This window comes from Leguminivora glycinivorella, chromosome 18 (assembly GCF_023078275.1).
Source record: "Leguminivora glycinivorella isolate SPB_JAAS2020 chromosome 18, LegGlyc_1.1, whole genome shotgun sequence".
Classification (NCBI taxonomy): domain Eukaryota; kingdom Metazoa; phylum Arthropoda; class Insecta; order Lepidoptera; family Tortricidae; genus Leguminivora; species Leguminivora glycinivorella.
Genome location: NC_062988.1, coordinates 19,113,630 through 19,139,059, shown reverse-complemented (window position 1 = coordinate 19,139,059; position 25,430 = coordinate 19,113,630). Strand labels below are relative to the sequence as shown.

General features: G+C 36.5%; 1 protein-coding gene across 1 annotated transcript; it reads right to left on the bottom strand.

Annotated features, from left to right (window-relative positions):
* Positions 1-1,845: 1,845 nt before the first annotated feature.
* Positions 1,846-25,430, bottom strand: LOC125235808. Its single transcript, XM_048142397.1, has 2 exons — positions 24,552-25,430; positions 1,846-1,971 (listed from the first exon to the last, which is right to left on the bottom strand). The coding sequence occupies exons 1-2, from the start codon at positions 25,428-25,430 to the stop codon at positions 1,846-1,848; spliced, it is 1,005 nt and encodes a 334-aa protein (XP_047998354.1).

Sequence of the window (25,430 nt, the reverse complement as noted above, 5' to 3'; positions counted from 1 at the left end):
TTAAAAATGACCTTCGCTCTTCAAAGCTACACTCTCTTGCTACTTCTCTAAACCTTAGTATCTTACCTATCACAGCCACCCATTTTTCGCATAACGGGCCTCCTTCCCTATTAGACCTCATTCTAACTTCTTCACCAGACCTGGTTTCTTCTCACGGCCAATTTAATGCGGCTGGTTTCTCCAACCATGATTTAATATACGCTGCTTTCAGAATCCGTCCTCCAAAACGTAAACACAAAATTATAATGCGTCGCAACCTGCGTGACATGGATCTGCAGGCCTTTTATGCCGATTTATCGAGTGCGGATTGGCAAGGCCTGGAAAGTCTCGCTGATATCGATATGAAGGTGAGGACTTTCAATGACATATTGCTTAGGACCTATGACAAACACGCACCGTTGAAGCCCACACGCGTTAAGCACTTCCCTGCTCCGTGGCTCACACCGGAAATTAAGCTGCTGATGGCGAAGCGAGATCGTGCTCGTGTGAAGTTCCGACAAACTCCTTCTGACAGTAATCGTGAAAAGTATTTATCATTACGTAACCGCTGCAACAAGGTCTGTAGAGAGTCAAAGCGTCGGTACATACACCAATCTATTGAGGAGTGTCCTCCTGATAAGTTGTGGAAATTTTTAAAAACACTTGGAGTGGGTAAAACTCAATCGTTTGGTTCTAATTTCCTAGATATAAATGGCCTTAACATTTTTTTCAGTACTTCGCCGGTTATTCTTGATCCTATAGTTAAATGTTCCACTTTATCACTTCTTGCGGGTACCACTAATAACTTTAATTCAGTCCCCTTTGAAATCGGCCTTATCACCCCACAAGAAACACTTAAAATTCTGAAATCTATTAAAACGAAAGCCGTCGGTGACGATAACCTCAGTGTGGACATGCTTATGCTTGCGGCAGATTTCATTTCACCCATCATCTCCAACATCATCAATTTCTCCTTATCCACTGGAACATTTCCAGCATCCTGGAAGTATGCCCATGTCATCCCTCTTCCGAAAACTTCAAATCCTGCTTCTTTCTCCCAATACCGTCCTATCTCTATTCTCCCTGTATTATCCAAAATTATTGAACATTATGTGAACCGTCGTCTCCTATCTTATCTTAATCAAAATTCACTTTTTAATCCCCTCCAATCAGGATTTCGCCCCGGGCATAGCACAGTTACTGCTTTGGTTAAAGTCACCGACGATATTCGTTTCAATATAGAATCCAAAAAACTTACTGTCCTTGTACTCCTTGATTTCAGTAGCGCCTTCAACACGGTAGATTTCGACATCCTTTTAGGTATATTGAGGAGCCTTAACATTTCCGAAACTTCTTTAGCCTGGTTTCGTAATTATCTTTATGGCAGACGCCAGCGTGTGAGAGTGGATGACAATATGTCCAACTGGTGCGAGCTTTCCGCCGGTGTTCCGCAAGGTGGGATCCTTTCACCACTCTTATTTTCAATTTTTATTAATGGTATCACCACCGCGCTTACGTCTTCGTATCATCTTTATGCAGACGACCTACAGATCTATGCAGCGGCCTGTATAGACGATATTTCCTCATTGATTGCTCAGGTTAATTGTGACTTAGAGTCGATACGGGATTGGGCGAGTAAATTTGGCCTTAAGATTAATGCTCAGAAGTCACAGGCAATTGTCATTGGTAGCCCTTACTATGTGGGCAGGCTCTCAGACATGGTGATACCTGACATTTTGTTTGATGGGACTACTATCCCCCTTTCCTCTACTGTCCGAAATTTGGGTATCACCATGGATCAGACGCTTTCTTGGGCTCCTCACGTTACTCAAGTGAGTAAAAAATATCTTTGGCTCCCTCCACTCTCTACGGCGACTGCAGAATTTCCTTCCTTTTCATACTAAGGTTACTCTTGCTCGTTCTCTTTTGCTTCCTCTTATTGACTATGGTGACGTTGCGTTTGTAGATCTTACCGAGGAATTGCTGGACAAACTGGAACGGTTGCAGAATGTCTGTATCAGGTATATATTTGGCCTCCGCAAATACGATCACATCTCTGAGTTTCGTTCCCGGCTTGGGTGGTTACCGATCCGCCGACGTAGAGATGTGCGTGTCCTGTCGTTGCTGTACAACGTACTCTATAACCCCTGTTCGCCAACTTACCTATCTGAGAGATTTAACTATCTGGCTGAAGGCAGTGAACACCGCTTACGTTCAAGCACTAATCTTACGCTTGCCATTCCGACAAATAATACACGTACGTATGCAAAGTCTTTCACGGTGCGCGCGGTGAAATTGTGGAATGAACTGCCCCGGTCTCTCAAACAGTCTCAGTCTGTGGCATCACTCAAGACTAATTTGAAGAAGCTTTGGCTTTCCAACCAAGCGTCATCTGGTTATGTGTATTCCTTCTGAACCTACTCCTATTTGAGAAGTACATATTTCTTGCGATATTCATATTTATGTATATATATATTTATATATCGTATTTTATTTGTGTATTCGTATATGTAGTTTATTTCATAATATTATTTAGTATTTATGTAGTTTATTTACTTGTGGACATTATTTTGGTTTATTTCTGACCTTTATTGTACTTCTGTAAGTTTGTCTATCTTGCCTACTTTAATGTTCCTCTCATCTAATCTAAGGTTAGCTGGAAGAGATCCCTTATAGGGATAAGTTCGCCTTTGTAGCTCTGTTCCTGTAAACTGTATATGAATCTGTTGTACACAATAAAGTGATTACTACTACTACTAAATTCTTAACAACATAAATTATACTATCATAAATGTATTGGGAAGCTACAGTTAAGATATTAATTTCTTTGAAGAGTTCTCTTACTGATTCACGTGTTCCTAAGTTGTAAATAGAACGAATGGCTCTCTTTTGTAATACAAAGATAGTCTGTATGTCAGCTGCTTTGCCCCAAACCAGAATACCGTATGACATTACACTGTGAAAATAACTATGATACACTAGGCGAGCTGTCTCAACATTAGTCAGTTGCCTGATTCTCCTAACGGCGTATGCGGCTGAACTTAATTTGCTTGCTAGTTTCCTTATATGAGGACTCCATTGTAGATTTTTGTCCAATGTTAAGCCAAGGAACAGTGTTGTATCTACCATCTCTAAGCATTCATCATTCAAAAGTATTTTTGTATCGATTGGTTTAACATTCGGCAGAGAGAATCGAATACATTTGGTTTTCTTAGAATTAAGAAGTAAATTGTTGACAGTAAACCACTGCAGTACATCAGCTAACATGCTATTAATTACATTGTAATCCGTAGATTTTCGGTCAATATTAAAAAGCAGTGATGTATCATCAGCAAAAAGTACTATTTCACAAAAGTTTTTTACTATACATGGCAAATCATTTATATAAACCAAAAACAGGAATGGACCTAAAATTGAGCCTTGTGGCACTCCTAATTGGACAACAGTCCCGCTAGAGCGAGTTTTGTTAACAACTACTGCTTGTGTTCTATTGCTAAGGTAAGAAGACATAAAGTTTAGGGCATTTATAGACAAACCATAGTGTTCTAATTTCAAAATGAGCGTTCCATGATCCACACAATCAAAGGCTTTTGAAAGATCACAAAATATGCCAATTGCATCACAAGAATTTTCCCAAATATTATATATATGTTTAATGAGTACCGAAGCAGCATCGGTCGTGGAACGGCCCCTTGTGAAACCGAACTGTTTACTTGTAAGTAATCTATGTCTGTTGAAGTGTCCCAGTAGATCATTTAACATTAGCTTCTCAAAGACTTTACTTAGAACAGGAAGTATTGATATGGGACGGAAATTGGTTATATCACTCGATCGAAGTAACAGTCATACACATATGAAGTCGAATTGAATGAAACAAACTCCATTTGTAAGTTAAAATCAGCCCCTAGTGCGTAGTCTCATAAATGTGGAAGTTACCCAGGGTCAATCCGATTAAATTTAAATTTTACTGCCCTTACCGCACTGTGTCCAAAACTTTGGCTTTATGGACATCCTGTATTGCATGAAAAGGTTACATAGATATTTGTTTTAATAGACCACGGAATACGTGTTTTTCATTTGTCGCTGTCCTAAACTTAAGGCAAAGACACATGTAACTCCGTATAGACAGATAAAGTCTAAGAAAAAAACGTACCTCAAAACCATACAGAAAAAGGTACGGTGGCCTAAATGGCGTTACACCTTTGGGGGACGCTCGGCTAGATGGCGCTAATATTAATACATATTTGACATTTTAACACATATCAAGCTAAGAATATGCGGAGCGGTCCATTAGGTCTAATTACCTAAATGTCTAGTGTGTCCGTTAGAATATGGGCCAAATTGTCAAAACTGACTTTCCAAAGCACTGTGATTACACATTTTACTTTGACAGAAACTCTTTATAATACTCGGTCCTCTTTGACTTAAGGTAAGGAAGAGTGCAAATTCCTCATGTGAATGTACCTCTTGCTCACCTATGTATGTCTAGCAATGAGTTACCTAATTATTATTACACATTTTTTTTTCAGGCCATTGGTTGTGGTTAGGCTAATTTGCAGTTGAATTAATTTAATGTTACTTTCTTAGGTAAAATACAATATTTCTCTGAGAAACTAGCGCCTTAACTCTTGCGGTTATCGAATTATTAAAAAAAAAATTTAATTACTGAACACGTGTGTGGCATCCCTTGCTTATTCCTAATTTTGTTTGTTTTGACATGTGCCTTCAAACACTTCACATTGACTTCAATGTTATGATTAAGGTCCTCTGATACTAATTAATTAATTTATTCAGTCAAATTGTGTAAGAATGTCCTATAATATTTATTTATTTATTTACATTTATTAAGTATGGAAGCGAATTTTTTTTTTCGAATTTTAACAAAAATGGATACACATAGTGGTTCCTGATGATGAACCTAACTACTTGTCGAATTTAACGGAAATCATGTGATGAATGTGGAATCATGTGAATCGTAGATCATGTGATGTCTATTACAAACATGTCTGTGTACTGACGCTAGGAGGATTTACGGCGAATAAAATAAATTTCTCGTCTATCAACCCCCCGGGGCTGGATTGTGCGGTATTTTGCTTTTTTTGCTCCCCCTCGTTTACACGGAAGCTGACAAATAGGTTTTGTGGAAATTACAAGCTTTGTATGACGTATAGGTTTCGATTATAGATATACAGGCTGTTTGTTTAGTCATGCATGGCTGGCGAAATATAGTGAGCTGGTTTTTCGAACAACTTGTGTGTCGAATCGGGTAAATATTTCGTCGAATTTCCCTGCTGGGAGTCCTGACCTCTTAAACTTCTAGACATCTTATTTTTTTCCAAAATATTTTTTTTATTTGGACGTGTTTTAGCGTTCATTATTCATCCTCTAAAAATTGACATCGAAATTTTTGACTTTTCATTTTGACACAAAGTTCATATTGTATTGACTGATTTTTGTAATTTGGTTCCATTTATTTAACAGAAGGACCCAATAACAGTCCAAAACAACCAATAAATATACAAGTAAACATGTAATAACGACAGAAATAAACAACTAATAAGCCTTAACGACTTTCTCAGCCGTAAAACTTCATCAACCAATCACAGCGCGGCAATACAAGCCAGCCAATAACGCGCGTTCACTTTGGAATGGCCCAAGTTTTGAATTCAATTTTCGTAATTGCTGGGATAAGTGTGTCTTTCAACGACAGAAGGGCCCTTACGCTTTAAGTTTCCATCTGAGATTCCAACGGAATAGATAACACTAGGACAATTATGAACCACACTATAGAATAGGATCGGAAGATCAGGATCTTCCATGAATTTTATGTTACTGCTAGCTTTTGCCCGCGGCTTCACTCGCGTTAAATACGAATATTGCGGAATAGCCATACAAACTTCTACCCCCCATTTGGGAGGTTAGAAAGAGACAAAAAGTAGTCTATATCACTCTCCATCCTTTCAACTATCTCAACTTAAATAATCACGTCCGTTTGTTCGCTCCATTTTGCCGTGAAAGATGGACAGAGAAATGGACACACATACTTTCCTATTTATAATATTAGTACATACATACATACATACATACATATAATCACGCCTGTATCCCATAAAGGGGTAGGCAGAGCACACGAACTACTATGTTTCGGTGCCACTCTTGGCAAAAAGGGGTTGAAAGAAATCCAAATTGTGACATTGCAGTGACAGGGTTGCCAGCCTCTCGCCTACGCCACAATTTAACCCATATCCCACAGTCGACTTCTACGACACCCACGGGAAGAAAGGGGGGAGGGGGGAGGGGGGGGGATAATATTAGTATGGATAAATATTAACAACAAATAACTAGAGTCTGTTTTTTATCATGCAGAAACGTCTGCGAGCGATATTAAAAAGAACTAGAGTCGCGTAAAAAAATTGCTTAAGTATTTTTTTTTTCTATACGACACGGTAGCAAACAAACATTCGGTCCGCCCGTTGGTTAGCAGTTATCGATACCTAATTTCAGAGGTATGCAACTGGGTGAGCTAATGAATCTTAAAACCATGTGTACTGTAGGCCTCTCAATTTGAAATTACCATTTCAAATTCTTCAACACCTGCCGGTATCTTTAAACTTTTTCGCTTAAAGAAAATCCCGCAAATCCTGGTGTCGCCTGATTACTCTTGCTCCCCTAGTCCTTGGGTTCACTAAAGTGCAATCACCCCTGTCAGCAACGTGACAAGAGGATGACAGATGAGATGACAGAGGTACCGGAGTGTAGGTAGGTGTCGGAGGAAAATGTAGTCTGGTCGGATTTTTTAAATGTGCCCGGTGTAAAATCGACAATAGGATTTTATACAATCGTGATATACTTAGCACAAGTTGAAATATTTTCGACAGAATATCATTTGACTTGTGTTAATAATTAGAATATTATTTTTTATATTGATTTAAACTAACAAGATTTGCACTCATAATTTTAGAATTAAAAGGGAATTAAATGTAAGTGTTTACGCGATTAAGTCTCGTTAAGTTCTAAAACAATATTATTTTTTCCAAAATACGTTGTCCCATTTAGCTCTAAAACAATACAACTTTTTCGCTTGAAGGAAATCCTTCTCGCAGATCCTGCGACCTTCTGATTACTATTGCTCCCCTAGTACTTGGGTCCACGAAAGTGCAATACCCCCTCGTCGGCACTTTGACAAGAGGACGACGGGTGACAGATTTCTCTGTACGGTCTGTACCCGTGTTACAGAAAATTATGTGATTTGAATTTTCTAAGGTGTCGAATTTCACTCAGAAGGAAAAAGGGCGACAGCTTTTTCATACAGCGTAATCCCCAATTTTCTTCCTGGATATTGACATAATGGAAAATATTTCCTCACAATTTCTTGTATTTTAAGCCTTTTTAGCAACTTCAATATTCATTTAGGTTTTAGTTTGTGTTTCAATACTTTCAAAATAGCAAAAGGCATGTGTTTTTTTTTGGTTGTTTGTCGTTGATGATAACTTGATAAGTGTTATAACCACAAAATTAAAATTAAAAAGAAACCATCTAAGTGGACCGATTTTCATGAACATGGCTAAGAACATTCCCGACTAACTCAGCTTTCAAACAAAAAAAACTAAATCTAAATCGGTTCATCCGTTCGGGAGCTACGATGCCATAGACAGACACACATACAGACAGACAGACAAACAGACAGACAGACACGTCTAACTTATAACACCCCGTCGTTTTTGCGTCGGGGGTTAAAAATCGAGACGAAATATAAAGATATTGGAAACTAAATAGGTACATTGAAGTATACATATGTTTCATCATCATCATCATCATCATTATATCAGCCCTTTATCGTCCACTGCTGAGCATAGGCCTCTCTTCTAGTTCGCCACTTCTTCCCGGTGCTGGGCTAATCTCAACCAGTTGTGAGTGTTGTGACCCGCAGTTTTTCGGATGTCGTCGACCCAACGGGCCAACGGATGCCAGGCACTTCTTACATTTGTTAGCGGCCACCATTCCGTTAACATTTTAGTCCATCTGCCATCACTCTGCCTAGCAACATGTCCCGCCCAACTCCATTTTAGTATGGTATTAAGTATTAACGAAACCTACTTCTTGCACCTTAGTGCGACGACGGATCTCGGTATTCCTCACTATACATATGTTTGAGTGGTATAAATTGAGCCGATTTTTCGAAAAATATTTTATTATTGTATGTTCATTATCATGAATAAGTTGTTCATTTTAATCCCAAACGCACCGCACTCGGCAGTGAGTTGGCCGGCGGCGGCTTATTAAAACTTAATTAATTAACCAGCTTACGTCGCAGCGAGACCGCACGCGCTTCCAATATTCACAACATTGCCACTAATATACACAGTTTCAAAATAAAAAATCGAATACATTTATTCAGTAAGTAGGCCACAGGGGCACTTTTACATGTCAACATTACAATACGGATTCAACAAAATTTAAAAGCTACCTACTTTAAATTAAAAATTAAACATGTTTTAAAAGTGTACAGTTTAAAAGTATCAGTACTTATTTTAAATAAGGTACAGCGAGACAAATCTCGACTGGGGAGCAAATGTAACTGATCCATTTTTTCCATTATTACACTATGATGAGTTCTACATGTATCCACTGAACACGCTTACCATATATAACCGGTGGACACTCTATTTAATAATGCAAACATTGTAAAACATGGAAAAAATGATCAGTTACATTTGCCCCCAGTCGGGATACTCGGGATTTACCACACACTGTACCTTAAATATACTTTTGATACTTCAAAAACTGATAACAATATTTTATTTATTTCAAAAGAGTCCAAAGAAGTTCAAACACATTTTTAATTGACATCCTCTACCCTGGCTGGTAGGCTACTAGACTCATATCGAATTTGGCAAAACAAATGATTGTCTTCTGTAGTATTTGACTCTTTAAAAAAGGGTCAAGTAGCCTATTTACGTGTAAATAATGATTTCGAATCATAAATATTTGTTAAATTGACGGATTGATTTACTATGGTTTAATTTAGTCGAAGCCTCTCTTTTAGCTGTTTTGAAATAATAGTCATTTTCATCTGAAATTCAAAGAGAAATTCTGATTTAAAGGTTCCTAATGATTTAGCATTTGGGATATTTATAATGAAACGTCTTTATTTTATGTTTGTATGAGAGATCATATCAATTTAATTATGCGACCGAGTATGTTAAAGGGGTATAATAAACAGCCTTTTTTTGTTCAAAATAATAATCAACGTTTTTACTTCAAGAAAGGTAACTAACTTCCAAGGAACAAATTACGTTTACTCAAATGTCATATGACCTGAAGTGACTACTAATATGACGAAATAACTAACTTCCAAAGAACAAATTATCTTTACTCAAATGTCATATGACCTGAAGTGACTAATATTATAAAATAATTATAAACATATATTTGTTTTACAGTTTGGGCAATTAAGCAATCCTGATTATTTATTTTTGGAATAAACTTAAATATGTAATTCAATTGGCAAATATGGGACATAATAAAACTGCATTGGTTATAAAGCAATGACACCAATATATTTACTTGTTGGAAACACATCAAATACTCGACAAGGGAGTAAAATCATAAACAGGGTTACTATTAAGTTTCGTATAATGAAATAGTAAAATATATCTACTAATTTTTAATTACAATTTCATTAGTCAACTTTATCAATTTATTCAGGTAGTTTTCATTAATTAATTTCATAGTTAAATTCAGGCAATTATTATGAAATAATCAGACATAAACAGTGTTGTTGTCGAGTTATTACGAAACACTAAAACATATTAACTTTTTAAATACATTTTTATTAATCCATTTCATAAATTAATTCAGATAATTTTCATTGAATAATTCCATAAACCTATTCAGATAATTTTCATTGAATAATTTCATAAATTAATTCAGGTATTTATATTTATTAAATAATCAGATTAAGGTACTTAAAATATAAAATAAAATAATTTCATAAATTAATTCAGGCAATTATTATTATTAAATAATCAGATTAAGGTACTTATCTCTGTTCGTGGCGCTGGTAGAACTAAAAGTGACTGCTCGCCGACGAGCAGTCCCTTTTATAACCAGTCCAGGTAAACTTGCCAACCGACCCGGTTTCTTTGTTTACCGACATTATTGCCATAAATTTAAATGTTTGAGAGAAACGTACCTTAAAATGTTACAATTATTAAATATTATAATGGCAAATCCAACACGGCCATACTGACAAGTACTTCGATCTCGAAGTACAAAAGTATTTACATAGTTACATATCTTAATCTAACTCTTATAGTAAGTAGCCACAAGCCTTGTCATGTAAGCCCCATCACCTGCTGCCCGTGAAGCCAGGCAAACATCAGACTTGTGACCGACCAGCATTTTTTTTTGTAGCTGTGGGCCCTGGCATGAAAGCTCCGTCACCTGTTGCGACATGACGTCGAGCAATCATCAGACACACAACCGACCAACAGTATTTTTGTAGCTGTGGGCCCTGGCATGAAAGCTCCGTCACCTGTTGCGACATGACGTCGAGCAATCATCAGACACACAACCGACCAACAGTATTTTTGTAGCTGTGGGCCCTGGCATGAAAGCTCCGTCACCTGTTGCGACATGACGTCGAGCAATCATCAGACACACAACCGACCAACAGTATTTTTGTAGCTGTGGGCCCTGGCATGAAAGCTCCGTCACCTGTTGCGACATGACGTCGAGCAATCATCAGACACACAACCGACCAACAGTATTTTTGTAGCTGTGGGCCCTGGCATGAAAGCTCCGTCACCTGTTGCGACATGACGTCGAGCAATCATCAGACACACAACCGACCAACAGTATTTTTGTAGCTGTGGGCCCTGGCATGAAAGCTCCGTCACCTGTTGCGACATGACGTCGAGCAATCATCAGACACACAACCGACCAACAGTATTTTTGTAGCTGTGGGCCCTGGCATGAAAGCTCCGTCACCTGTTGCGACATGACGTCGAGCAATCATCAGACACACAACCGACCAACAGTATTTTTGTAGCTGTGGGCCCTGGCATGAAAGCTCCGTCACCTGTTGCGACATGACGTCGAGCAATCATCAGACACACAACCGACCAACAGTATTTTTGTAGCTATGTGCCCTGGCATGAAAGCTCCGTCACCTGCTGCACCATGACGTCAAGCAATCATCAGACACATAACCGACCAGCAGTATATATACAATTGACAACATTTCATATTTTTGAGTATTACTTTTTATTGTTTGGTTTGAAAGAACTCAATACTAAAAGATACACGTATTTTTTTTTTATTTTTCCAAAAACTACTATTTTAGTGAGAAAATCCCTTATTACTACTTCGAGCAGAAAGAGCGTAAGAAGACAGCTTTATGATGTCACATGTGTTGTTTCATACACCTAAGAAAACGACAAAATTATTTCTAAAAAAAAAAGTTTTAACAGTCAGCTTAAACAGTCCGGTATGTCTGACTGTCAAGTGTTACTGTCAAACTCAAGTGACTTCCCAACTGGAAGATTTTTTTGTAATAGTGACAGCTCTAAATCAGCTATTGACGTCACTTCCCCATAACTATTTTTTTAAGATTTTTTTTATACTAAAAATACGGAAAAAAAATATTATATTAATATATGTATCTCGAAATGGTTTCCGATTTAGGGACACTGAAAATTTTGAAACGTTGTCAATTATACATAGTATATAATATATATTACACATTTTATTACATACGTACATATCCAACACGGATAATCCGGACTTAAAGCAATCGGCAAAAAGAAGCTACCTTTTTTCAGTTATTTATTGTAATCTTAAATTGATGTAATTGCTATAAGTACACAATAAATATAGCCAGTTTTTTTTTTTGCGGAATGCTTCAAGATAATCAGCACTTATATGGCCATTTACCATTTTGTATGCCATTTTACATTTTTATTACAGATATAGCATCATCGATAGGTATATCTTTCATCAAGTTTTATCACAAAATGTTTTTATCCTTGTACTGTAAAAAGATACAGTATCCTAGGACTTCAATTAATCGAGCTATATATTTATATTTATTTCTGATTACTTAATGATCAATCAACAAGTGTGAATATTATTATATCTTCCAAACAGCTCGGCCAGTCTGACCTAACGACATATTATTCTATGAAGGGCATGTCATGTAAGGTGCAAATGACGTACAAACTGAAAACCCATCTTCCTTTATTCGTAGCTTATTACATGACAAATATCGCATTATCAGCAACGGTTTTAAGTAAATAGTATACCTAATATATTTTTTAAGCATTACAGTATCACATATTAACTATGTAATGAGCTATCTTGAGAAGTAAAGCATAACCCTGACGAATCATCAGGAAAAGAAGCATATAGAATCGCCCACTTATTTATACAGTTATATTTTGGAAATTGTCCCTTTCCCAAAGAATCTTATTTGAACCTATTCACACTATTTTCCGTACTCTATTCAGCATGGAAGATGAATAAGTACCTACCTAGTGACCCTTTTTTTGCAGTATCTTGTTCTGTGAGATTTTTATTATTGTTCGGCATTTGTGTTTTTATTATTGTTCATAATTTAATTTATTAATCTTATTATTATTTTTTTTGCTCCCCTTTTTTTTTACTAATGACTTTCTTGTTGGGAGACCAAATTAATTTTATTACTTATACGAACCCGCTGAGAACATATTGTAGCAAACGTATAATGTGATATTTATTATGAAAACACAGTTTTTTTTTTTGTTAAATTTGACAGTCGCTAGGATATCAGGAAACACCCGGCAAATCACTTATTAAATTCGAAAAATGATTTCTCTTTTTTTTTTCATCGTTTTCATACATTTATAAATTTGTCAATCATGTGAGAGACCCGTAGAAACAGTGAAGTCAGTCTCAAGTAAATGACTTCACATGTAACAATAAATAACAATAAGGAATTACAAAGGCAGCCTTTATTACTACGCTTACTGAGCCACTAAATTCATTCCCTGAATAACTCGATAACAGTAAGAGAAAAGACAATATTTTCTTACGGAAATTAATTTTAATTTACCTAAAGAACCGTCCCCTAATATTAACGGAAATCAATAAAAATACGTTGTAGCCGTTGTAGGTATGAATCTACCCAAACTCGAAAACCAGGCAAGCACAGAGTAAACTTTCTTTTTAAAGCAAGTTGCGTAAGCCTTTATTTGCAAACATTCCAGATTAAATGTCTATGTGTCTCGCACTAGGTCCATTTATTTATCTACGTATATGTTAATATGTATGTAAGTTCATTTATTGTATCTATGTATGTTTATTTTATAATAGAATCGACTTGTATTTAATCATTAAAATCTCATACTGGCTTTATAATGGCGTCCACCAAACTATCTCTGTTTTGCCCAATGGTTGACTGATAGAAAATGGCAAGTTTAAATAAATAAATAAAACTTTATTCGTTTTTGAGCCTAAGATATGCGATAATAGACACACAAACGTGGAAGTAGAATTAAAATCTCAGACACGTCCTTAATCGTTACTTCTCAACGAAAAGAGAAAACAAAATTGTAAACATACTCGCAATGATGATAAATAGATCAGATCAGTAATTTGTCCGAGGTAACAGCAACTTGGAAAAAGTTTCAATGTTAATTGAGTTCAAACTAATAGGGATGTGTGTGTAACAATACTGTTGGGTACTAACAGTAAATTTTATTGCTCCGCAATTTGTAAAATAATTGTGAAATAAGTTAGTGCGGGATACAAACGTTTAAGCGTTTCTTAGAATAAGCACAGCATTTTTAGTAGCAAGTTTTGAATCTATTTTTTTTTTTAACTAGAAAAGAAAGTCTACCATATTTATTAAATAATTTGGTTTAAATTTCAATGCCTCAAACTGTACCTACATGGTGGGCAGTAACAGGTTAAAATAAGCACAGCATTTTTAGCAGTAAGTTTTGAGTCTATTTTTTTTATGATGTAGGTAACTAAACTACTGTATTTAAATAAATCAATAACTTTCACTTTGAAGCCATGCCACTATTTGAAGAAAGCACTAATATACTACCTTTAAATTTGACATTTTTGCAGGTAGACAGGGTTAATTACTAATTTGTTTGTTTCTGGTATAGTATAGGTAGTTAAATAAACAACAAAAACCGCCTTCTAAGGTAAATCACACATCGATTGCCAATTTTTTTTGTATCGAATTATAATGGCAATCTACTTAACGTTTAACGCAAAGTAATTTATAACATAATGAGTCAGAGTCAAATCCTTGAACTGATCGTTACAGTCTTAAACCTCCTTTTATATTTTGTAGGAAGAAGTATTTTTAGAGGGCCATAAAGAAAAACAAAGGTCTCATTCTGGTCAATGTGGAGAAAAATCTTTATAAAATGTAAGCGAAAACAAATATTGGACAATTGAAAAGCGAGTATTAAAAAAAATGAAAGCGATTTTTGAAATGTACATATTTGCTTGAAAACATCGATCTTGAGTCATCAAATTTTTACTTATTAAGTGAAAACTTGCTAAATACATAAACAAAAAAAAAATATATTAGTGATTTTCAAATTAGTGTTTCTCAAGAGAAATAGCTAATATTGTTTCGCAGTTATAGGATCACTCCGGATCAGTCGTGTCCTAATACAATCTTTACAACAAGAACTTATTTTCCGAATTATGTCATTAACAAAATATAATTTATTCCCAAAGGAAGAAACTAAACCAGTATTGTTCAGTTCTGACTTTTATACCCTATCTTCAGGACTTAACTGTTTTTCTTTTAAACAACATGATCTAAGATGAGGTAATTTATTTATTCAAGATGTCATAACAATAGCTCTTTCAATAACTAGCTCGATTAACTGCAGTTCCGTAATAAGTAAACAAAATCAGTTTAAAACACAGTGGGTACAAAAATATTTCTTCAAAGCAAGAATTTTTACATGATAAAGCAGAGCCCTCAGGGCCTTACCGACTTTAATGATCATAACAACGCCAGTCCATTCAGGTTTTCAGAAGGTCCCGAAATCGGTGCACCATGCGTCGGCCGTGCAGCCCCATCATCGCTGTCAGTAGGACCAAATGTAGGAAGCACAATGTTGTGGTATCGGCAGCCCGAAGAAACTGCACTTCGAATGGTGGTATGAAAGTTGATCAGCAGATTTCAATCCGTTATCTCTGAAATAATTCACCAGTGTTAAAAGATGGCTAGGTAAAACGTATCTCCACTTCTGAATTTAGCATTTGGGATATTTATAATGAAACGTCTTTATTTTATGTTTGTATGAGAGATCATATCAATTTAATTATGCGACCGAGTATGTTAAAGGGGTATAATAAACAGCCTTTTTTTGTTCAAAATAATAATCAACGTTTTTACTTCAAGAAAGGTAACTAACTTCCAAGGAACAAATTACGTTTACTCAAATGTCATATGACCTGAAGTGACTACTAATATGACGAAATAACTAACTTCCAAAGAACAAATTATCTTTACTCAAATGTCATATGACCTGAAGTGACTAATATTATAAAATAATTATAAACATATATTTGTTTTACAGTTTGGGCAATTAAGCAATCCTGATTATTTATTTTTGGAATAAACTTAAATATGTAATTCAATTGGCAAATATGGGACATAATAAAACTGCATTGGTTATAAAGCAATGACACCAATATATTTACTTGTTCATAAATTAATTCAGGCAATTATTATTATTAAATATGTAAAGGATCTCTGTTCGTGGCCTTTAATGACGACATATTCGATTGTTCAGATGAGAGCAAAGTGCTAAAATTTACCAACAGAAAGGTCTGTGACCCCTCGCGAAAGCATGCCCGAACCTTAATGTAAACTAATGATAATACCATGCGGCTTAATGTATGCCACAGCGTAATAAATGCAGTATGTAAAACGCATTACCATTTTAAATGACGCCGTTACCGCCAGGAGGAGGCAAAGATTGAATTATTAAAGCCATTTTTTTGTAACAGTAATTTTCTTTGCGTGAAAAGCTCCTTTTAAGAGTTCGCATTTTTAAGCGCTAGCATAGATATAAGAAGATCATACCATCCCATCCCATACATTAAAATGTGACCGCCTAAAAACGCGCATACACTACACCACACATAGATGGCGCCACAAAAAATGCCTTGTTGCCATCGATTATTTGTAGATTGGCGTTAAGTGTCACTTTCGAGCCATAAATCTGTGTAAAAAGTGACACTTAACGCCATCTACAAGTATAATGGAAAGCTACAAGACATTTTTGTGGTTCCATCTATGTGTGGTGTAGTATACGCGCGTTTTTACGTGGTCGCATTTTAATGTATGGGTTGGTATGATCTTGTTATATTTAATCTATGGCGCTACTTTGAATTTGCACCTGCAAAGTGGCCGCACTCATCCTCAACTAATTTTCTGTGCTTTGGTGTTGAAATTTAGAGGAAACTTGTAGGTATATTGAACACGATCAGCAACTAAAACACACAGAGTCGACGAAATATAATCTTGAGTCGATTCATCCAATTATTTTTCCTGAACTCATACCCCGAAGTTAAACTTAAGGGACATAATTTGACGTTGTTTAAGGAAAAAGATCCAATTCACAGAAATATGTCAACATAATTTGAACTTTAGAAAGTTCTTCACAGAACTTTCTGTGAAAAGAAAAGTCATTCATTTGAATGTCAATTTCTAGAGCAGTGGAAAGTACTTACGGCCCGCGAGTCAGGTCCGGCCCTCGAAATGATTAATGTTTGATATGGAAAGCTAAATATAGTAAGATCTAGTTTTTGGTTTGAATCTGGGCCTCTTCTAAAATTTCTAGAAATTTTGGCCAGCAATGAAAAAAATTGCCTACCACTGTCCTAGAGGGGGTTTAACCTTTTATAGGGCACTGGTATCAACAAAGACCACCCTGTACGACTATCTTCTTGTTTTCCTGTTTTTTTTCCTGTAAGTACAGTGGAACAATTGCCGACTGGAAAACATGAGTTACACATGTACGAGTATCCACTGAACACGCCTACCATGTTTAACCGGTGGACACTCTATTTTAATAATGCAAACATTGTAAAACATGGAAAAAATGGATCAGTTACAGAATTTTAAGGACTACAGGATGGCGATGAGGTTAATATTCACGATTTTTTTTTTCTTGCCCGTTAAAGGGTTAACTATGTTCAAATTGAAAATATCGAGGCTCCTGTCAGTAAACAGCAGACACTGTGTGTTCATGTTAATTTAATTCGAGGCATTACGGCCGAACCCGTCGGAAGCACCTACCCGTGGAAATTATTTAAATTTTAAACCTCGCTATTACGGAGTTATTTCGCAAGGTAATAATTAATATATAATCTCCTCGGTGTTTATGTATGCCGGGTGGAACTAGACAGCTTACGTACATAATGGGAAAGGATACGGCAGAGGGGCCTTTATTTTGGAACTTATGGAAGTTTTCAGAAAATAGTGTAGGTAGAAGAAGTACCCAATAATCCTGAGTTGATTCCGGAAATAAATATTAAAGGAATATTATATAATATTTAAGGGATTGACTATGAAATTTCTATAAAATACTGGTTATGAATTATGATGCTCATTTCAAAAGACAAGAAGTTGGTTCCCATAAACATGGTTTATTGTGGTCTCAAAACGAACAAATCAGTAAAAATATCTTAACAACTCGCGATAACTAAGTAGATACAGTCTTTTTTGTAGACTGGTGTAGAATTTAAACCAAAAACGATAAATTCATGAAATGAAAATTTTTATTTACAAATATCGGGACATAATACTAAAAATATCTTGTCGTTTATTTAAAGATTACCATTAAGAGTAAAATTAGTGATTCTTGGTAGTATCAAAAGTATTGGTAGTATCATTTTATCTAGTTCAGATTTATTATTATCTTCAGATACATTTAGTATGCGAGTCTGAAAGTAATTTTCATCAAAACACTGATTTAAACTTTCACGATTATTACACATCACATTTTTAGTATTGTCCCCGTGGCGAGTCTGAGGTCAGTAATATGTTTCATCAAAATAATTTTCATCAAGCCCATTAATTATCTTAAAGAGAAGGCCCAAGCAGTCGCCAGCTAAACGGATTAAAAGTAAGGAGAGCCGTTTTTTCACCGGCGGCTCTCTCGAATTTAACGACTCTACCAAACTTTTAATTAATTCACCGCTTAAAGTTACTTTAAATAATTTAACATGAAAAATCGTGTCATAAAACGAAACTTTTTGCTTCGAGGTTTTTGTTTGTGCGTCAATAATTTAGGGGAAATTTGTTGAGGTTGAGGGTCCGGTTACCTTGTCTTGTGAATTAAAAAATATAAGTGAGACCGCTACTTTACATTATTTTAAAATGGATTACGTTAACGTATTTAGTTGTCGCTTCATGAAGCGACAACACAACATGTTGAAAAAGTCGAATTTGTCTATTATCGTTTTATCACATCAATGCCAAAATTTGTCAAAAAACACCTCGCGCAAATTATAATGGAACAGGAGAGGTCATTTATCCATACAAACGCCTCGACTATTTCCTCTTGAAGCTAGAGCTATGATTTTTTCAATAGAAATTACTGTGATTTTTATCTGTGTCGGAATGTTTCATTTTTTTCATATATCCAAGGGACAGCTAGACCTGAGTATTTGATAGAAATTCCATCTTCATACCTTCACGCGTTCCTGAGAAAAAGGATCTTGACAGACGGACGGACGAACAGTAAAGTGATCCTATAGGGGTTCGGTTTGTTTTCCTACGGAACCCTAAAAACAAACTCAAAGTGGCTCAGTATAACATTCGGACACCCTTCAAAGATTCCATCTATTATCTTGTGTCTTGTATTCCACGGAAGAAGTTCTGCCTTCCTTTACCGACTTGTAACAGAACTGCAATAGTTTTGAAATACTGCACTTCTTTGTTGCGAGATCCGATTAAAGCATACCCGGGGAAATTAAAACTTTCAGACGGTACGGACATCCAGGGAGGGGGCTGATTCTGTTTCGCTAACATGACATGAAATATAAATAAATCAAAATGTGGTCTATTGCTAACCTCAGCAATTTCCGAAAAGTTTGTACATTTGGATCACGTCTGCGATTTGGATAAAAATTGGTAGGTTGGTAGAATTCATGATGCTGAGCAAGATCCACTAGGTTTCCAAAAATGTCCTAATTAATTTAAATACTTTTTTGTAACTCGAAAATGTATAGAAATCTGATAACAAAAAAGGAGGGTTTCATACAAGCTACCTAGGACATTTTGGGAAACCTAGTGGATTTTGCTCAGCATCACGGACTCTATCAGCCTACCAAAATGTACTAACTTTTCGGGAATTGCTCACCTGCGAATTAATTATGTGCTTTTATCAGTACTGATTAGCATGCCATTAATGCAATGAATGAAACATTAATTATTGTTTGCATTGTATCGAATATAAAATACAAATAGACATTTATTGAATGAATTCTATAGAATTCATAATATAGTATGGAATGAATTCTATAGACGTGAAGTAACGCCATTATTCTATTTATTACTCTTACGACCAGTTGCTTCAACCACAATTAACAGACATATAAAGGCATTCTCAGAATTTGGGTCCCCCCATTTAGCGTAAGTTTAACAAAAATTAACTCGCTGTCAGTTTTGTGACTACAATTAAGCATTAAATCTGTATATAAATTACTTTTTTCACATTTAGAATGTAGATTATCGCTTAAAGTTTATGTAATTAACCCAAAAACCATATTTTTAACAAACTGACAGTGAGTTAATTTTTGTTAACAACTTACGCTAATTGGGGGGGGGACCCAAATTCTGAAAATGTCCATCAACGTCATGCAGCAGAATTGTATCAAAAATCCTATACAATAAGAAAATCCGAACAAAACAACATGATAACCATAGATTTTTTTTTAAAACAGAATTGGCGCTATTATTATTTATGGAGGCTTGTCTTTGTCTGGTCTGTCCAAAGTTAGTGTAGGCAGCTGCTAGTTAATGGCATTCGGAAGTTGCATCTGAGAATACAGCCGCAACTCAGTGGAGTGACGTGAGAAATGATTTGAATACATACTACTGGTAATTTTGACTGTAATATTGTCATCGTGTTTGTCCCGGTTTCTTGCGAGTAGTTTGGAAAAAAAAAATTTTTTTTTATGTGAATGTGTTTCTATTTTTCGTTTATCGTAATTCTTTCATATATCGCCCTATACTACATTCGAGTATGTATTGGCGCAGTCGGTAGGATACAAACTACTCATTAGGTGCATACGCGTATGGTTGACAGAATGTAAAGTCAGCCTATCTTTTGAATCCATACTAATATTATAAATGGGAAAGTGTGTGTGTCTGTTTGTTTGTCCGTCTTTCACGGCAAAACAGAGTGACGTTTTGACGTGATTTTATAAGTGGAGATAGCTGAAGGTATGGAGAGTAACATAGGCTATTTTTTGCCAACCCCGCTTTCCGTTTTAATGAAGGGTGGAATTTAGTATGGAACATTCCGCAATTTTCGAATTTAATGCGAGCGAAGCCGCGGGCGAAAGCTAGTTACTTATATGTCAAATTGGGTCAACATTTTTTGGGTAAAATTTTCGTCGCTGGCTTACTTTTTTTTAATTTTCTGTGCAAAATTGCTTTTATTGCCTTCATAATACTTATGTATTAATGGACCGGCATAATTTTATCATATCAACAAAATGTAAATAATTACCCAACAATTAATGCAACTGTACCTTCAAAACACACTATTTAACTTATCTGCATATTCTGTATATCAAATTGAATTCAAACTCCTCATGCGTCATTTTATAATGTATGCAGGTACCAGAGCACCATAGTCGTGAGAGCGGAAGCGCAAATATGTCATCCCTTCGCATTAGCGAGCCCTCCCTGTTATTTCAATATTGGATGCACATGCACAGGAACTATGCAAGTGCAGCGCGATTATGTAAGCGCTTTACTGCAGGCTTTGGAAATCTTCCAGAAAATTTCAATTTAATTGTCTACTATGAACAAATATAATAGTAGTTCGTCTGACTGCTACATAATGAAAGACTTATAATGTCTTGCAGTGGCGGGGCGTGAAAATTTTCGTTGGTAAAGCCGGAGTGGTTTTTGGAATCTGTTTTGTATGGACTTCTACAGATACTAGAGAATTTTAGGAAACCCGTTGGGAATCGAGTTGTATCGACGCTCCGCCACAGCGAGTTTGTAATGTAACACTAGGGCTACACGAGTGTTTTAGTAGTAGTAGTAGTAAACTCTTTATTTGTACAATTAATAACAAAAAACACAGTAATTACAGTAAAGAACAGAACAAAGGCGAACTTATCCCTTTGAGGAATTTCTTCCAGTTAACCTTTGAGTAAATGAGAGGATAAAAAGATGGATGTGACAAATGCAGTAACATGTACTGGTTATACAACCAGGTACCAGAAAGACAAATAATTAAATAAATACACATATAAATGTGTGTACGTATGTTTAATGTCTAACTGCCGGCGTATCATGCTGCCAATTTTATCACTTATCCACGTGGATAAGACATCTGTCACTCTCACACTGACATACTTGCTAAAGCGTGACGGATGCTTTATCCACGTGGATAAGTGATAAAATTGGCAGCATGATACGCCGGATGGAAGCGCAAATATGTCATCATTTTAGATTAGCGGAACGAGATATGCCCGTTATTTCAATATTGGTTGTACAAGTGTACAATTGTACATACTTTGCACATGAACTATACGACGCAACGCGATTATATAAACGGTTTATTGCATTGGGCTTTGGACATCTTCCAAAAGATATTGATTATGTTTTTCAATTGCAGTTTTTACTGATAAGAATAAAATGTTGTAGTTCTGCTACTTTTATAAGTATTTTTCTTTAATATAAACTATTGTATTGGGTACTAAAGCAACTCTGGCTGTGAAGCCGATGGTCTTGGGTTCGAATCCAGTTAAGGGTATTTATTTGGTTGACATGGTTTTTATTTTTATTTATGCAAGTTATATTGATCTATATAAGTATACATGTACTGCCGCCTTGTGCCCATAGGACCAGACATGATTAGTTGTGGGCTGGGTCGATCTGTCTAAGGCGCACCCAGTGTTTTTTTATAATCATTAATTTACTATACTGGGCTTAGAGTACAATTTAAAACAATCTGATTTACTTTATTTTGTATAGGCATTAAATATACTTTAAATATATTGTATTACCAACTCCTGTAAAACGGTTTTTCTCTGAAATTTCAATATTTAATACATGCAAATTTAACTTGTTGTAAAAACGTTTACGCGAAACAGCTTTTTCGACCTCAGCCAGTAATCGGTTTATAGCCTCGATCCTTTAAATTTTGTAATAAATAGCGTATATTTTCACCATAATATGCAGTTTATAAAGAGAATAATCGTAATTGCACATTTGCTCGAAATTATTTCTAAAAACCGGCCAAGAGCGTGTCGGACCACGCTCAGTGTAGGGTTCCGTAGTTTTCCGTATTTTTCTCAAAAACTACTGAACCTATCAGGTTCAAAACAATTTTCCTAGAAAGTCTTTATAAAGTTCAACTTTTGTAAATTTTTTCATATTTTTTAATCATATGGTTCAAAAGTTAGAGGGGGGGGGACGCACTTTTTTTTCCTTTAGGAGCGATTATTTCCGAAAATATTAATGTTATCAAAAAACGATCTTAGTAAACCCTTATTCATTTTTAAATACCTATCCAACAATATATCACACGTTGGGGTTGAAATGAAAAAAAATATCAGCCCCCACTTTACATGTAGGGGGGGTACCCTAATAAAACATTTTTTCTCATTTTTTATTTTTGCACTTTGTCGGCGTGATTGATATACATATTGGTACCAAATTTCAGCTTTCTAGTGCCAACGGTTACTGAGATTATCCGCGGACGGACGGACGGACGGACGGACGGACGGACGGACGGACGGACGGACGGACGGACGGACGGACGGACGGACAGACAGACATGGCGAAACTATAAGGGTTCCTAGTGACTACGGAACCCTAAAAACCGGCCAAGAGCGTGTCGGGCCACGCTCAGTGTAGGGTTCCGTAGTTTTTCGTATTTTTCTCAAAAAGTACTGAACCTATCAAGTTCAAAACAATTTTCCTAGAAAGTCTTTAGAAAGTTCTACTTTTGTGATTTTTTTCACATTTTTTAAACATATGGTTCAAAAGTTAGAGGGGGGGACGCACTTTTTTTTCCTTTAGGAGCGATTATTTCCGAAAATATTAATACATACATACATACATACAATCACGCCTGTTTCCCAGAGGGGTAGGCAGAGATCACGGATTTCCATTTACTACGATCCTGACAAACCACTTTCGCTTCACACACTTTCATAACGTTTCTCATACACGCTCGTCGGTTTCGAGTACTTCTGACCTGGCCTTTTTGCAATATTTCCCCGATTTGATCAAGAAAAGTTCGCCTAGGTCTTCCACTACCAACTGACCCTTTCACTCCTTTTTCATATACTTTCTTCGTTAATCTCCTCTCATCCATCCTCTCTACATGCCCAAACCACCTTAACATACCCATCTCAATCTTTGTCACCACATCTACATCCACTCCACACTTCTCTCTTATCACGCTATTTCTGATCCTATCACTCAACTTTACACCAGCCATGCTTCTTAACGCTCTCATTTCCACGGCATTCACTTGACTTTGAAGTCTTTTCTCCCACACCCAACTTTCACTACCATACATAAGTGTAGGCACCAAAACTCCTCTATGCACTGCCAGACGTGCTTTTTGCGATACTTTCTGGCTGCCCATAAAAACGTTTAGTGCTCCATTCACTCTATTCCCAGCATTCACTCTCCTTTCAATATCTTTTCCATGTTTACCGTCCCTTGTAAACAACGTTCCCAAATACACAAACTCTTTCACTTGTTCCAAACTTTCATTATCGATCTCAATTTCGTAATCTGTCATAATCTCATCTCTTTCAAATACCATTACTTTCGTCTTACTGACATTCATTCTCATTCCTTTCCTCTCGAAGGATGCATGCACTCTTGTTACCATCAGTTGTAACTCCTCGGCCGACGACGCAAGTAATACTAGGTCATCGGCATATAGGAGACATTTGACCAGTAACCCTTCCATTCTCAACCCACAATCATAATCTTTCAGATCTTGCAAACAACTATCCATGAATAAATTAAACAGCCACGGCGACGCTACACATCCCTGTCTAACACCCTTTTCGATGCTAAACCACTCAGTGTATGACCCGTTTATTCTCAGGCAAGCACTGGAATCCTCATAAAGAGATTTCAGTGCTTGAACGAGTTGACTGCCTACTCCATACATGGACACTACCGACCACAATTCATTCCTCATCACTCTATCATACGCCTTTTCCAAGTCCACGAAAGCGCAATAGACCTTTTGACCTTTGGCCAAAAACTTTTCGGCTATGCATCGTAAGGAAAAAACTTGATCCGAACAGCCCATACCCTTTCTAAATCCCGCCTGTGCATCCCACACTTTCTCGTCGGTTACTCTCACTACTCTCTCAATCAACACTTTCGCATACAGTTTTCCGATGATGCTGAGTAAGCTAATGCCCCTGTAGTTTTTGCAGTCCAGTCGTGAGCCTTTTCCCTTGTAAAGAGGAACGATGACGGCCTTGCACCAGTCCTTAGGTACCCGGCCGGTACTGAAGCACAAATTGAAAAGGCGATACAACTGACTCGCTACAATGCCCTGTCCAGCCTTCAGCATCTCGGCGGAGACCTTGTCATATCCTGCAGCCTTACCTGATTTCATACCTTTCAATGCTTTCACAATCTCATCCATGCTAATTTCATCCATTGATAAGTTTCCATTCAAACCTGAGGTTAGCATATTTGCTTCCTCCCTTTCAAACAGGCTTTCAAAATACTCCTGCCATCTCTTTAGAATACATTCTTCCCCATTCAGCAAACTTCCATTCGAATCTTTCACCGATTTTAGCTCAGAGTCTGAACTCTTACCTCTGGCTAGGCGAACGGATTTCCAGAAGAACTTTATGTTCGTCTGAAAATCTTGCGACAATCTTTCATCCATTTGATCATTAAGTTCATCTTTCTTTCTTTTAACTAATTCTTTCACACGCACTTTCATACTTCTATAGTTATCCTTCGCTACATTCACCTCATCAAAAGAGGCTTTATGGGCTCTTTGATTAGCTCGTGCTGCTAACCAATCCCGCCATAGCTTCTTCTTCTCACATACCGCCTCTTGCACTTCCTTATCGAACCACACATTCTTCACCTTTCCTCCTTTGTTCCTTTTACTCACACCACACACTACCCTAGCCACACTTACAACTTTATTTTTAAAAGTTGCTCCATAATTCATCAATCTCAT